Consider the following 15,435-nt stretch of genomic DNA (forward strand, 5'->3'; position numbering starts at 1 on the left):
TGTAATCAAAAGCTTCATGGTTGTACTTAACCGGTCAAATCTGACAATATTTGCTAACAGTGATCTCACTCCGTTACTAGAATATATCATTTTTAAAATTTCAAAAAAAAAAAAAAAAACTAAAAAAAAAAACTGAAATCAAATCTTTTAAAAATGAAAGTGATTAGTTTTAGTTGTATTTATTTTGTACTATTAATGAGTTTCTTCCCCACGTGGGCCATTTGCGTAGGTGGAGGCCCATATTCGAGGCCCATATTCGAGGCCCAGATACGTCGGTCTATAATGAAACGGCGTCAATTCAACCGTCAACAATGGACCATGTTCTATACGGCGTCGTTGCCTGTCCTTCACCTTGCAGAATTACTTCATCCGCAGTCGTCGTTACGGCCTCTCTGGTCTGCAATTTCCTTCTTCTACCTTTCCTCCTCCTAAAACCAATCGATTTCCAGTCCTGGAAAACGTACGCCCGACTGTGAAAGAAAATTGAAGAGCTTCGAAAAGCTGGCTTTTATCAGATCTTTCCTTTGAATTCGTTTATTTGATATCTTTTGGATTTTAATTCCCTCCGGTAGCCTAGATGTTGGAGAAGATCGGATTGCCGGCTAGGCCGTCTCTTCGAGGGAACAACTGGGTGGTGGATGCTTCTCATTGTCAAGGATGTTCGTCTCAGTTCACCTTCATCAATCGCAAGGTCCTATTTTACTTTTAATCTTTGGTTTTCTTCATAATGCATCTTTTAATCGTTTTTTTTTTCTCCCTCTCTTTTGAAGCACTGTATAGATCATCATGATAGTATCGTCTTAGTAAATTCTATTATGATTCTTTATTCTTTTCTTAGTTGGAAACAAGGAAGCCAAATTTTTGTTCTCAAAGTGTCCGATTTCTTTGTATGGAAGTATAAGGGATTGACTTGGTAGCACTAGGGCTGCAATCAAGATGACTGTTGAATCATCATGGGGATCAAATTTTGGATTAAAACATGAATCATTTAAACGGCTGTATAGATTGTTATAGGTAGCTGATAGCACTTGTTAATTATTTTGATGCGTATGCATTCTGGGTTTTCAGCATCATTGTCGGAGGTGCGGGGGAATATTTTGCGGTAGTTGCACGCAGCAGAGAATGGTTTTGCGTGGACAGGGTGATTCTCCTGTGCGCATATGCGATCCTTGCAAAAAGCTAGAAGAAGCTGCAAGGTTTGAGCTTCGGCATGGACACAAAAGCAGAGCTGGAAGAGGTATATCATTATGGAAATTGTTCTACATGTTTATTATCTTCCTCAAAATAGATTTATGAAAACATCCAGTCTATAACTACATTTTGAAATTGAACGTGTTTAAGCTTTGTACAATTCATTGACATGAATTACTTTCTCGTTCTTTTGTGGTATGCCGGTATGCTTGGCGCTGAATGCACTCTTACCATACCCACATCTAACTGCTTCTGTCATTCTTTATTCCGTTGTTTTTTTAAGAAGTCATATCGTTGTCATTTATCGTGTAGGTAGCTTGAAGTCGACAAAGCCTGAGGATGACATTTTGGCCAAGATTCTTGGTAGTGATAGAAATGAATCATCATCTTCAGTGCAAGAATCAAATGCCAACAGTTCTTCTACTATTGGAAGGACTACCACTGGTATACAGAGTTCAAATACTCCAGAGTTCATAGACCTTGATGGGGAAGGAGAGGCATCCAGTAGTTTAACTAATCATCTGGAGAATAAAATGGAATCTAGTAGTCCGGAGCAATTGCGCCAGCAAGCTGTAGATGAAAAAAAGAAATATAAAGTTCTTAAAGGAGAAGGCAAATCTGAGGAAGCATTAAAAGCGTTCAAGAGAGGAAAAGAGCTCGAGAGAAAAGCTGACGCTTTGGAAATTTCCATAAGAAAAAGCCGCAGAAAAGCTTTAACTTCTGGTAATGCAGGTGAAGACCAAAATATAGGTGGCTCATCTGGTAGGAACATGAAGCCTAGTCTACAAAGTAGTAAAGAAAAGCATGACCTTAATGCTGAACTCAGAGAACTTGGATGGTCTGACATGGATATTCATGCCGAGGAAAAAAAATCAGCTACAATGAGTTTAGAGGGTGAACTATCTTCTCTTCTTGGGGGGGTCTTACAAAAAACTGATAAAGCTAAGAGTGTTCATAGCATTGATAATACCCAGGTTGTTGCTCACAAAAGAAAAGCTCTAATGTTGAAACGTGAAGGCAAGCTAGCAGAAGCCAAGGAGGAACTTAAGAAAGCTAAAATTTTAGAAAAGCAGCTTGAAGAACAAGAACTCTTGGGTGGGGCTGATGAGGAGTCAGATGATGAGCTATCTGCATTGGTGCGTAGTTTGGATGATAATAAACACGAAGATATTTCATTTCAGTACAAGGGAAATCTTGATCTTGATCTTGATAATCTTTTAGGGGCTGCTAATAATATCATTTCGGACGTTAACTTTGAAGTGACAGATGAGGACATGGAAGATCCAGAAATTTCTGCTGCCTTAGAAACCTTAGGATGGACTGAGGATTCCCAACCTTCTGCTTCCCGGGAATCGATAAAAAGTGAAATAATTTCCTTGAAAAGAGAGGCTCTCAATCAAAAGCGTGCAGGAAATATTGCAGTGGCTATGGAACAGCTTAAGAAAGCCAAGATGCTCGAGAGAGACCTTGAAAACTGCAGCTCTCAAGAAGATAGCCATGTTTCAGGCGGTAGCACCGTTGAAACAACAGAAGTCCTGATTCCTAAACTTCCTTCAAAAAATAAATTAGCTATCCAGAAAGAGCTTCTTGCTATAAAAAAGAAAGCCCTGGCTTTAAGAAGGGAAGGAAGGTTGGACGAGGCAGAAAAAGAATTGAACAAATGCAAGGTTCTTGAAGAACAACTTGAACAAGCGGCTGATGCTTCAAGGGGGAACATCAGAGAGGTGGGTGTTGGTATTGGGAGTAAGGATCCAGATTTTCTCTCTAAGGATCTCAATAGAAATTTGCAAGATGTGGAAGTGGTTGAAGATGTAACAGATCAAGAAATGCATGACCCTGAATATCTTTCCGTTCTTAAGAATTTAGGTTGGAATGACAAAGATGATGAATTGGTCCCTTCAAAGCCCTCTAAACAAGATGATTTACTTCCTGCGGAACCAAGTGAGACATCTGCAAATGATTCTCCTGAATACGCAGTTAAGCCACTAAGAAAAAAAGCTCAAGTCCAAAGAGAACTTTTGAGATTGAAAAGAAAGGCTCTCTCTCTTAGACGCCAAGGGGAGACTGAGGAAGCAGAGGAAGTGCTGATAAGGACAAAAGCCTTAGAAGCTGAGATGGAGGACATAGAGCGTAGGGATAGAGTTAGGACTGTATATAGTGGGAACCAAGAGAACGTTCACAAAGCCCCTTCTGGAAGGTTGGTTGATGAAGGTGATGGTGGTGATGTCACTGAGGAAGATATGAACGACCCAACATTACTGTCTGTTCTACAGAATTTGGGATGGAACGGTGATGAAGTTGAACCGCCGGTAAATAAGCAGGTCAAGCCAATTAACGAGGATGCAAAACTAACTGTTAACCAATCATCTTCTACAATCAATGTTGCTGCACCACAAAGTAGAAGTGAAATTCAGAGAGAGGTTTTAAATTTGAAAAGAAAGGCTCTTGCCTTTAGAAGGAGAGGAGACATTGATGAGGCTGAGGAAGTCTTGAAAAGGGCAAAGGCGTTGGAGATCCAAATGGATGAACTGGATACTCCAAAACCAACAGGCGTCTTTGATGCTGCTGACAAATCTGAAGTTCTTAGAGCATTGAAGGGAGATGAATTGCTTGACCGTGTGAAGGATGTGGGGGAGGTACGCAATGGATCAGACAAAGTTGCAGAGGATCTGAAGGACGAAGTACCAGATCTGTCTTTGAATTTAAAATTTTCCAAAGGCGATTCAGTTCATAACCGTCAATCTGACCGCTTAAATTTTAAGGAGCGCCAAGCCTCGTTTAGAGAAGGCGCTTCAGGTGGAAATACTTCTCTGGAAGGTAAGAGAGCTGCTGAAGCTTCTAGTTCCAAGTATCCAACCCGGTAAGAATGTGAATGTATATTTGACAGGAAATAATTGGATATTTCATGTAGGTAATGGACGACAAAGTGACTTATCAATCCCTCGTTCCGATGTGTTATCTAATGCTGCTGATCGTTCCACAGAAGTTGGATTCCAGGCAATTTCTACTGCTCCAAACCAAGATCATTTCAGCATCGGAAACCAAGACGATGTAGTTCGTCACGAAGGAAAACAACGTTACCAAGCAGACAATTCCTCTCAGGACTCTAGTTCTCAGAGCAGCCAAAGTTTCTTGCGCCAAGAAATTTTGGCTCACAAGAAGAAGGCAGTTACATTAAAGAGAGAGGGAAAACTGTCAGAAGCTCGTGAAGAACTTCGACAGGCAAAGCGTTTGGAGAAATCGCTGGAGGAAAACAATGGTCAGGTTCAACTTAATTCAAAAAGTTCGACAATCTCCACAAACAATGTACCTTCACCTGACCGTAAGGAATCTAGCACATCAACTGTGGAACAGAAACCATCGCCTGACCGGAAGCAGTCTAGCACATCAGTTGCGGAACAGAAACCATCACCTGACCGGAAGCAAGGCAGCCCATCAACTATGGAACAGAAACCAATGTCTGCTCGTGACCGCTTCAAGTTGCAGCAGGAGTCACTCAAGCACAAGCGACAGGCTCTGAAATTTCGTAGAGAGGGTCGAACCGGAGAAGCTGATGCAGAGTTTGAAAAGGCCAAGGCCATTGAAAATCAGTTAGAGCAGTTAACTGACTCTGCAAAATCATCTATGAATGGAGAAGAGCATGCAGGAGATGTAAGTGTTGAGGATTTTCTCGATCCTCAACTGCTCTCTGCTTTGAAAGCTATTGGTTTGGAAAATCCAGCTCCAAGCATATCGAGGGGTCAACAAGAAACATTAAAGCCTCCACCAAGAGTCAGCACTGATAAAATGGAAAATACAGACTTAGAAAGAAATCAACTGGAGGAACGTATCAAAGCAGAAAAGGTGAAGGCAGTGAACTTGAAACGTCAGGGAAAGCAAGCTGAGGCCTTGGATGCTTTGCGGCGAGCCAAACTTTATGAAAAGAAGTTGAATTCCTTAGCTTCGAATTGAGAGATATGTTAAGCTTTCTCTGCTTAACCTATACGATCCTGGACTGGATTGCCTTGAAGGCAAATTGTGCGAGAGATATTGAGTGCCTCTTTTCACTTGATTCTTCATATAACGTCCATTGTCATTTGAAAATGTACCATCATTGAACTGGATTATCATGCTAAGATTGTGTCATAGTTATGATAAACACGACTTGAAACAGAACGAAATTATTCTTCCATTCCATCAACTTCTTTTCTCATTCTTGGTTACGTTAAAATGACTGAAAATTCAAGAGACAAATGGCAATGTTGCCGAGAGTTAACTCTCGATCTCGTTCATGTTTCCATAATAAATCAAAACTCGAGATTAAAAAAATACATTCAGATCTCTGTTCAATCAAATTTCCCAATGAAAATGAAGAAAAAGAGAGTCAATTTGGCAAAGAGGATAAAATTGAAATCTAAGTCACAAAAGTAAACTACTTTTTCAAGTGCTCGTCTGAGGTAAATCCAATTTGAAATTTAAATAATTTTTGGAATTGCAAAGCTTCACAAGGTCCTTTGCTTCTTCAATCTTGGAAACTTCAACCAATCCATCAACCACACGCTGCACCTCTGCTACATTAATAACTAAACGATGATTATCAATGGCCTCTTTGCACAGTTCAAGTGCCAAATCAAAATCACCCTGCTCGCAAAGGAAGGGGAGAAGTGTCCGGTAAGTGATTCCATTTGGAGTAACTTCATTCTCCTTCAGTTTATAATACCATTTCTTCGCCTCCTCCACATCCCCATCTTCACAAAAACCTTTAATCAGTGCATTGAAACTGTAAGCATCTGGCTTGATATCTTTCTCCTCCATTTCTGCTACCAATCCAATCCCTTCTTGCATTTTATTCTCTAGAACCATTCCTCGCAACCTGGCATTGTAACTTATAAGATTAGGAGCAATATTCTTGTTCATCATCACACTCCACAGCCTTTCTCCATCTAAGAACCGACCCTTTCTATAATATGCAGTTAGAAGCGTATTGAATGTAACTAAATCTGCCTCCATTCCATTCTTCTCCATGTCATTAAAAAACAAGATGGCTTTATCAAAAGCATCCATCTCGCAGTACGCATTGATAACAATGTTGTACGAGATCACATTAGCTTCTATGGAAACTTCCTGCGGTACTTCCCGAAAAATCGTTTCAACTTGATCATACTCCTTGGAATTAACACAAGACGCCAAAAGGGCATTAAAAGACTTCACAGTCCGCTCGCAATTCAATTCAGGCAATTCATCGAACAACTTACGTGCATGAGTGAACATACCCGCTTTCCCATAGAGCATAATGAGGCGGATTGCAAACCCTTCATCTGTAATGTCCTCATACTTCTTTTGAGCTTCTATAATATCCTCAATCATGGAGAATCTTTTATCGGCAGCAAGACGGCGAACTGTAGAATCATACATACTGTGCCTGGCGCGGAAGCGGCCGGACTGGGAGCTTTTTATGAACTTGTTCACAAGGTTTTGAAGACGTTGCTCGGGTGTGAGAGGATTTGTGGCGGCGGTAGATCGATTGGGTTTGTTAGTAATTGAGGAAGGTGGCGAGGAGTTAGGTTTATTGGATCTAGACGCAGAGGAACGAGAGTGGTTGAAGAGCCCATGGAGGCGACGGTAAAGGGAAGAGGACGGCATTCTCTACGGAGGAGAAAAACAGAGGAAGGTTTGTAGGTAAAAGTGGAACAAAGCTCCTTCTTACGAATTTGAAAGCCCATAATGTGTAATAAGGCCCACATTTTAGCAGAAGGAAAAACGGCGACGTTTTATTTCTTTAATGGCCCATTTAGTGCTTGGGCTCTCTTTTATTTACAATATAGATAAATTTTTTTTTTTTCTTTTTTGCAAAGTATATATACATATATATATATATATATATATATATATATATATTCTTGATTGACGTTTATAAATTATAACTATACATGTCTACGGGATGAGGTAGGGACGAAGAAGTCTTCCTAATCTTCATTCCCGCTGTCTATTTCATTTTTTTCGTCTGGCAAAATTCTCCATTTATTTTTATGAGGATCAAGTTTCTCAGAGAATTTTTTCCGTTTATTATTTTTCCTCGCAAAATTCTCCATTTATTTTTGTGTAGATCGAATTCTCAAAGAATTTTTTACTAGTTTATTATTCTTTTAAAAACCTAGTCATTTAAAAGAAACTTTTTTATTGTAACTATTAATTGGTATTGATTTATGTTATTATTATTGTAAATTATTATTCGTTGATAAAATCAGTTTATATCTAAATTATAATAATTTTAGTAAAACACCATAAAAAAATAATGATTTTTTTATATTATTAATAATAAATGCTAACAAAACCCAAATGTTCCAATTACTTTTTAGAAAAATTAAAAATTAAAAAATATTTGTTTAAAAGGGAATATAGAAAATATAAAATTTGGAAATGAGACTTTAAAAGTCTCTCTTTTAAAGCGGGCGGGATGAGTACAGGAAATATAATACTCCCTTTCCTGTCCCATTTATCTAATAGGTAGAAATTTCTTGTCCTACAGATTCGACAGTTAAATAAACATTTTTGTTTTCAGTGTCACAAGTTAATAGTACCCGTAATAGTAGTTGACTTGTTCCCTCTAGAAGTGTTAAAAAAAAAAAAAAAAACAAACAAACAAAGCATATACATAATAATTAAACATTATTAATATCCCCTAACAACTCTCAGTACATAAATAACATAACAAAAACACAAAGATGAAATATAAAATATAAAGTAGGAAAGATTTGATTAATAACATAATAATTAAAAACAGGAAACTATAGAATAAATAATGACACGAGCAACTTAAGCTTAGAATATTTTATTATATTATATTAGTGGTTCAACGTATCCTCAATTTTGTAAGACAATTTTGGAGATAAGACGGAATAAGAAGCACTACAATATTTGATTATTAAATCTGCTTGTTTGAACCTTTACCTAACTAATACAACATTTTCTCCCCCTAATCATTACTTTAATGCCTCGTTTTGGACTTTAGCTGTTGGGGGAGAACCAACGGGTTGACCCGAATCATATATTATAAGTTTGGAAATGAAATTGACTTGATGAATACGGGTCAATCTTTGTGACGACTATGTCTCTATGTATAAGTCAATCAAGATTTAATTAATAATGAAAAGAATTAACAGAGGAAATTTGGAGAGTAGCTATAACCCATCTTTCAAATGTCATCCAGCGCTATCATTTGGTATCAAAATTTGTTCCATTTTCTACACGAAGATCATATTGTTAAGAATAATATTTAAAAAGTGGTAACATATCATTGACAAGAATTGACCCGTGTTTCCTAATCAATGTCTTAATTAAAATCAAGATTTTTTTTTTTTTTTTAAATTATATTTGAATTGGAGGTAAGTAATTAAAATTAGGTAGTAAAGGAATTATTATATTTTATGTGGGGGTCGGTTATTATGTTCGTGAAACCCCACCAATTATGTTATATTTTCACGACAGATCAGCATTTTATTATTATTTTTTAAAAAAATATGATATTTCTCATATGGGAAGCTGTACACGTGTCATTTGAGTCATAATGAAACGAAATCCACGGCACTTTTCCACCAGTTTTACGGGGCCGACCTTGTCTGACTCATGTCTTGGTATTTTGTCGTTTTGTACACCTCACGATATCCTCACATCGACGTCAGTCTCCTACTACCTTAATCCTCCCACCCCCACACCACGGGTTTTTTTTGCACTTAATTTTTATTATTTAATAATAATTATCATCTCCAATCACACGTTGTTGCGGTGGAGAAGGAGAAAGAAGAGGAGATGACGTGTCGTAAAAATTAAGGATGAAGATGTTAATTATAGAGATGGTAATTAATAATAATATCTCATCAAAACTTTATAAAATAAATTTGTTTAATCATGGTAACTTAATGTTAATTAAATTTTGATGGGCATTTAAATAATTGTGAGAGTTGATAAGATGAGTGATGTGGAGGGTGTTAGATGAACACGACTCTCCACAATAGTATGATATTGTCCACTTTGAGTATAAGCTCTCGTGGTTTTGTTTTGGGCTTCCCAAAAGGCTTCAAAACAATGGAGATAGTATTCTTTCATTGAATACCTTCCCTTGAACAAAGTATGTCTTTCTTTAATCGATGCTCGACTCATTTTTCTTTTGGAGTCTTAGTCATTTTTTACTACGTTTTCTTTTGGAGTCCTTTATTCAACATTTCAAAATTCTATTGGCATGACTAAGTTTAGGACATGACTCTGATACCATTGTGGAGTCCTTTGTTTGTCTAACCGAGGGTTGTAAAAATGAAGGAAGCGTATGGGAGAGAAATACAAAGAGAGAATTTTTAAAGGGAAAAAAAAGGACAAAGAAGAAAATCCAAAGAGAGGGGAGTGGACGGATTTGACCTACTTTTCACACATCCCAATCAACGCGGTCAAGCAAAGGTAGGCCTTAGAATGCCTTATGATCTTAAATTTTTAATATCGATCATAAGACAAAATTACGACATACTATGTATAATTATGACAAGTCGAAGATAAAAATGTAGAAATCTCTCTCTAACATACGTGTTTTAAAACCGTGAGATTGATGATAATACATAACGAGTCAAAGCGGATAAACCAGACAGTGTGCCAATAAGGACATTGGACCCCAAAAAGATTGGATTGCGGGGTCCAACATCGATTGGAGAAGAGAACAAAACATTTTTTATAAATGTGTGAAAATCTTTCTCTAATCGACACGAGGTGCAAAACATGGCGTGGATTTAGTCAAGATTTGGAGGCAGACAAAATGAAATATATATGATTCGATTCATTTAACCAATGTTTTTTTTTTTCTACATGTGAGTTGACTTGTATATTAAATGTTTGACTCCGCCTAATCCTACTTTCACCCTCTTTCATTTAGCTCAATCATCAAACCCACCTAACTTGTCGAAATTGAAGGACCACAAAAGTCAACCCTTCTTTCTCTTTTACTAAGATGATAATATAAAGAAAATTCAAGTGTTCCAAATCTTTATTCAATTTTAAAGCTAAAAATAGCATTTCGTAATTTTTTAAAAAAATCAATAATTATTTAGTGGTGAAATAGTAACACGACTAGTTTCTATAGCCTATTAAATAAATAAAATTTCTTAATTGGAAAAAGTTCAAATTAACTAAGTATTTAATCAACTAGTCAAAGGGGATTAATATTTTAATTAATTTTTTTTCCATTGACTAATTAAAAGTATTTGACAAATATTTCATTATTTAAAAAAAACCAAATATTTAAGAGACTCGAGAGAATTCTTAAAATAATATTAAAAAATGATTATTTTTTTTTTAATTTTTAATAAATAAAAAACATGGCTTCTAATATGTGAAAATATTATCCAAAATATATTATTAGTTAATAAAAAATTTCTATGTATTGAAGCAAGAGAATAATTTTAGAATTTAATCATTTAATATCATGATACATACCATATCATGCAATTCAATTTTAGTCGATAATATATATATTAAAATAATATTAAATTAGGAGTTTCTTTTATATAAAGACGGAATAATTTATTTTAACAAGCATTAAAAGATACTCTACCTAAAATATAAATAATAACACAGTTTTTAAGAGAATCACATAGTTTGGGCTTTATAAAAATCACTAATTTTAGCTTTAATTATATGTTAAGCTCTAATAATATTAATTTTAGGAATTCATTACAATATTCAAAACACAATAATATAAAAAATAATGATTAACTAAATATAGGCCGTTGGATGGAAAAGAAAGAGCACATCATTTGTGGTCTAAAGGCTTGACGTGACCGTCAGATCAAGCACCGTCACCTTCTTTACAATCATTGTCAACCCTACAGCCTTTATTCTCAAGGAACAAAAAAATTTATACCAAATTATTAAAAATAATTATAATTAAAATAAAAAAATAAAAAAAGTTTAGTGGGTGAAGAGGAAAGGGAAAGTAGGAGTAAGAAAATGAATAAAAAATTCGATTTTTTTTTTTTTAAATTTATAAATTTATGTTTTTTCTTGTTGGGGTTTAAAACGCAGCGTTAGAGGCTATCTTGTTGGGGTTTCCAATATGGCAGAGGATTTTCAGGCTGCCATTTGCGGCGATAATTGGTGGAGCTCTTCCCGGACCATGTTGGTGGCTGTCGGTGGATTGTCGCCGTGTTCTATGGGGATCGGAGATTTAGCTTGGCCGCCGGCCGATGATTTTTCCGACATCAAACCCAAATCCACCGCTAATTATTCCGACAATCAAAACTCCATGTTTTTTCAAGATTATTCCACCTCCGATCATTGGAACCAACCCCATCATTTTCTGTAAGTGACCCACAAACAAAAACAAAAAAAGATTCGATTTTTATTAATCAATTTTGTTTTGTTTTGTTTTTTTTTTTTTTTTTTGTTCAGGTTGAAGCGAGGAGATTATTTGTTGGAACAAAATGGGGTGAATTGTATGAACTGTTCTTCCACTAGCCAGGGTTTGTTTCCTCTTGACACAGGTTTATATGGATACCCTTCCCCTTCAACTAAGCTGCTCCATGGCTTATACAATAATGATGATGATGATGATGATCATCCTGACCCTCACTCCCTTTTCAACGCCGCCACCACTTCAATTAACACTAACTACCCTTCTAATTACCTTATTAAACCCTCTCTCCCAATCCCACCGCCCTCTCAGCCTGTTTCACCGGCCTTGCACTTCACAAACAACACACCCTTTTGGAATGCCTCGCACGCACCTCCTTCCATTGAAATTCCACAGAATTGTAGGCTTGGTTTCAAGGTATGATTTTGATTGGTATCATTGGGGTTTTGGGTATCACTTGATTGATTTTGATTGTTTTTCTTTAGGCTATGAATAATGGTAATTGTGAAGATGGTGAAGAAGCAAGGAAAGGGGATAAAAATGAGCCGCCGGTGTTGAAAAGGCCTCGAATTGAAACTCCTTCGCCATTGCCAACATTTAAGGTGAAGGATCCAAAAAAAAAAAAAAAAAAAAAAAAAATGTTTGGAGAATCTTGGGTTATACAAAGGACAAAAACTAATGGGTTTGCTATCAGGTGCGGAAAGAGAAGCTAGGGGACCGTGTCACTGCCCTTCAACAACTGGTTTCACCCTTCGGAAAGGTGAGTTTTTGGACGTGAGGTGAACGAAACATTCTTTACAAGTTATAAGTATAAGCGTGTGGAAATCTTTTCTTAGTAGTTTTAAAATTGTGAGGTTGACAACTATATATAACGAGTCAAAACGGACAATATTTGCTAGCGGTGGGTTTGAGCTGTTACAAGTGGTATTAGAGTCAACGTTGGGCTGTGTGCCAGCGAGAACGCTAAACCCTAAGGGGTGGATTGTGAGATCCCACTTCGGTTGAAAAAGGGCATAAAACATTCCTTATAACGGTGTGTAAACCTCTCTCTAGTAGTTTTAAGACCGTGAGACTGACGATGATACATAATGAATCAAACCAAACAGTATTTGCTAGTAGTGGGTTTGAGTTGTAACAAATGGTATCAGAGCTAGACACTGAACGGTGTGCCAGCAAGAACGCTGAACCCCAAGAGAGGTGGATTGTGAAATCCCACATCAGTTGGAGAAGAGAACGAAACATTCCTTATAAGAGTGTGGAAGTCTCTAACTAGTAGACAGGTTTTAAAATCGTGAGGCTGACAATATTTACTAGCTTATTATATTATATCTCCATGTAAATTCTCGTCTCTTTTTTCCCCAGACTGATACAGCCTCAGTTCTTCATGAAGCCATTGAGTACATCAAGTTCCTCCACGATCAAGTCAGTGTACGTTCCATCATTTACATAAATTTCATCTTTAATTTCCTTTTAAAACCCAAATTAGTTCATTCATTACTTGAAATTTTCAGCTGTTAAGCACTCCATATATGAAGAACAACAACGGAATAACACCCATTCAACATCAACAGGTAAAAAAAAAAAAAAAAAAAAAAAAAAAAAAAAAAAGAACTTTCTTCAAATAACCAAAAAAAAAAAAAAAAAAAGTTATGAACTTTACAGTTGCTTGAATTCCAGGTATCAGAAAAAGCAGACCCAAAACAAGATCTGAAAAGCCGAGGCCTTTGTTTGGTGCCGATCTCAAGCACATTCCCGGTGACGAATGCAACAACGGCGGATTTCTGGTCACCGACGTTCGGCGGAACATTCCGGTGAAGAGATATATATATATATATATATATTGATATAGGATTGAATTTGGTGTAATAATGAAGGGAAAAAAAAAAAAAAAAAACAGAGATGAGTAGTAATTGTGTTAGTAGTAATATTGGGAAGAACAGGAACAAGTGCTAAATTCAGGTAAAGTACTCAACCACACGGACACGGACACGGACACGGACATGGACACGGACACGGCAGCGGTGAAGTGGGCAGTTGATGATAGCTGGATTTAGCAGATGGGGGCTGAATTATAGTATAAAATTGGCCCTTCTGTGTTCCTGTTCCTTTTAATCTCTAATTTTTAATCTTTAATCTATCAACTTCATTTTGGCTCCCCCTGAAAATTATTATTATTTATTTTCTTCCTCAAATTTAAATAATAATAATCATAATAATAATAATAATAATAATTTTGGAATTGGAATGTTGTGGATTGGTAGTGGAAGCTCAGACGGGTGTGGGGGCGCCCCACTGTGTTTTGTGCTTTTGAATTTAGGGTTTCTCAGCGGCATGCGCGCGTGCTATCATGAACCTACAACGGGCCATATACCATTATATATATATATATATATACACGCGCTCTTTAGCTACATGCCACGGTCATGCTTGTCTGACGCATGTTGTTCATAGGTGCATGTTTGCATTGTACTCTCTTCATGAATAATTTTTTTATTGTACTTTATAGTGTATAACGTTTCGACAAAATTATGTCTACGCATATTAGACCTAAAATGTCTTATAATATACTATAGGGGATGTGACTAGTTGTCAATTCTTCCTATCTAGAGTTACATGATATTGTTGTGTTGTATTTTCGCTTATAGCCTATAACATTGATTTATTCATTTCTATCCATCTTGCTTTCAAGCTCTCTTTCTAAAATCTATCTCTGCCACAGTTTTCTAAAAACTTTCCTCTTAAGGTGGGGATAGAGATTTGGGTATACGTCGCTAGGCCGAAGGCAACACGATTTTGAGTTTGCTGACTCACTCGATGGTGAGAGTGAGTGTCACACAATTGCTTGCATCCCGTAAAAGCGCATACGCATGAAATCCAACTATCAATTTTGAAAATGATAGTCAGTGTCTTACCGGTTAATTTTGTGGTCGAGTTATATCTTATAATTGCCTTAAATTTTTATGTTTTTCGCGACTCAATAATAAATAATAATAGTGTGTTTTTAGATAAGAATGAAAATGGTATTTTTGTTGTGGAATATGATCATAAAGTGAATGGGTGAGTGTTTTCAAAGAAAAAAAAAAAAGAATATATTTTTTATATTGATGCGTTATTTTCTTTGGAATACTTTGGTATATAGATTATAACTTTTGTATCACATCATGTTAGATTTATGATTACAAATTTTTAAATAAAATATTTATAATAGATTGTTTTTTTATTTTTTTAATAAAAAAAATATGGATTAAATAAAAAAAAAGTATTATAATCTTGCTCTACCTCATTTTCTCGCTCTATCTAGGTTCGATCAAAATTTGAAAAAATATACACGCAAACACCAAAGGTTCAGGAAATAGAGTAAAAGAAAGGTTTAGGTTAGGTTAATAACTAAGGTAAATAGGTTTAGGTCGGGGAATAGAGCCAAAGATGGCCAATCTTCCTAACTACGTGCAGGCCGAGCTTAGAGCAGGTATCACCCTTGTCTTCTTAGAAAGGGAAAATGATTTATTTAACCAAGCATGAGCTTCTCTCTTGCAAAACGTAAGAACACTCAATGAAGACAACCAAACAATGATTATTCATAGATGTCCCCAAAGAGAAGATTAAGGTTATCTTGACAGCCAACTAATTAATAATGAATGACCACAAACCTTGTCTGTCATGTTGAAATGAGTCGCCTTGTTTCTTTAACACAACCAATCAAAAGCCTATTGCAGGAAAGCTGTTTTCTTTCTCTTTTTGCTTTTCTTTGTAGATTCAAGTAAAACTTGAACTCAACATTTCTAAGAAGCTTAACGTGGAAGAACCATTTTGACAAGTGACCAATCATGTGGGGGGAAGTGCTTTTTGTGGTTAAAATATATTTTCGTCCA

The 15,435-nt window shown here is 36.2% G+C and overlaps 3 protein-coding genes across 4 annotated transcripts; 2 read left to right on the forward strand and 1 right to left on the reverse strand.

Annotated features, from left to right (window-relative positions):
* The first annotated feature begins 352 nt into the window (after positions 1-352).
* LOC111804039 (phosphoinositide binding protein) lies at positions 353-5,371 on the forward strand. Its single transcript, XM_023688705.2, has 4 exons — positions 353-691; positions 1,069-1,237; positions 1,504-4,008; positions 4,103-5,371. Exons 1-4 carry the CDS (start codon positions 578-580, stop codon positions 5,140-5,142), a joined length of 3,828 nt encoding a protein of 1,275 aa, XP_023544473.2. The 5' UTR covers positions 353-577; the 3' UTR covers positions 5,143-5,371.
* Positions 5,372-5,422: 51 nt separating this feature from the next.
* On the reverse strand, positions 5,423-6,862 carry LOC111803727 (pentatricopeptide repeat-containing protein At3g13150). Its single transcript, XM_023688252.2, has one exon. The coding sequence runs from the start codon at positions 6,811-6,813 to the stop codon at positions 5,611-5,613; it is 1,203 nt and encodes a 400-aa protein (XP_023544020.2). The 5' UTR covers positions 6,814-6,862; the 3' UTR covers positions 5,423-5,610.
* A 4,346-nt stretch (positions 6,863-11,208) lies between these two features.
* Positions 11,209-13,718, forward strand: LOC111804051 (transcription factor bHLH112). 2 transcript variants are annotated; one of them, XM_023688723.2, is made up of 7 exons: positions 11,209-11,511; positions 11,602-11,980; positions 12,049-12,165; positions 12,258-12,323; positions 12,926-12,985; positions 13,075-13,134; positions 13,241-13,718. In XM_023688723.2, the coding sequence occupies exons 1-7, from the start codon at positions 11,267-11,269 to the stop codon at positions 13,376-13,378; spliced, it is 1,065 nt and encodes a 354-aa protein (XP_023544491.2). In that variant the 5' UTR covers positions 11,209-11,266; the 3' UTR covers positions 13,379-13,718. The 2 variants fall into 2 exon arrangements, with proteins under 2 accessions (XP_023544491.2, XP_023544490.2); XM_023688722.2 differs by having other exon boundaries at positions 11,210-11,511; positions 12,926-12,991.
* The last annotated feature ends 1,717 nt before the right edge of the window (positions 13,719-15,435 follow it).

This window comes from Cucurbita pepo, chromosome 10 (genome assembly GCF_057944985.1).
Source record: "Cucurbita pepo subsp. pepo isolate OVF chromosome 10, ASM5794498v1, whole genome shotgun sequence".
NCBI lineage: Eukaryota > Viridiplantae > Streptophyta > Magnoliopsida > Cucurbitales > Cucurbitaceae > Cucurbita > Cucurbita pepo.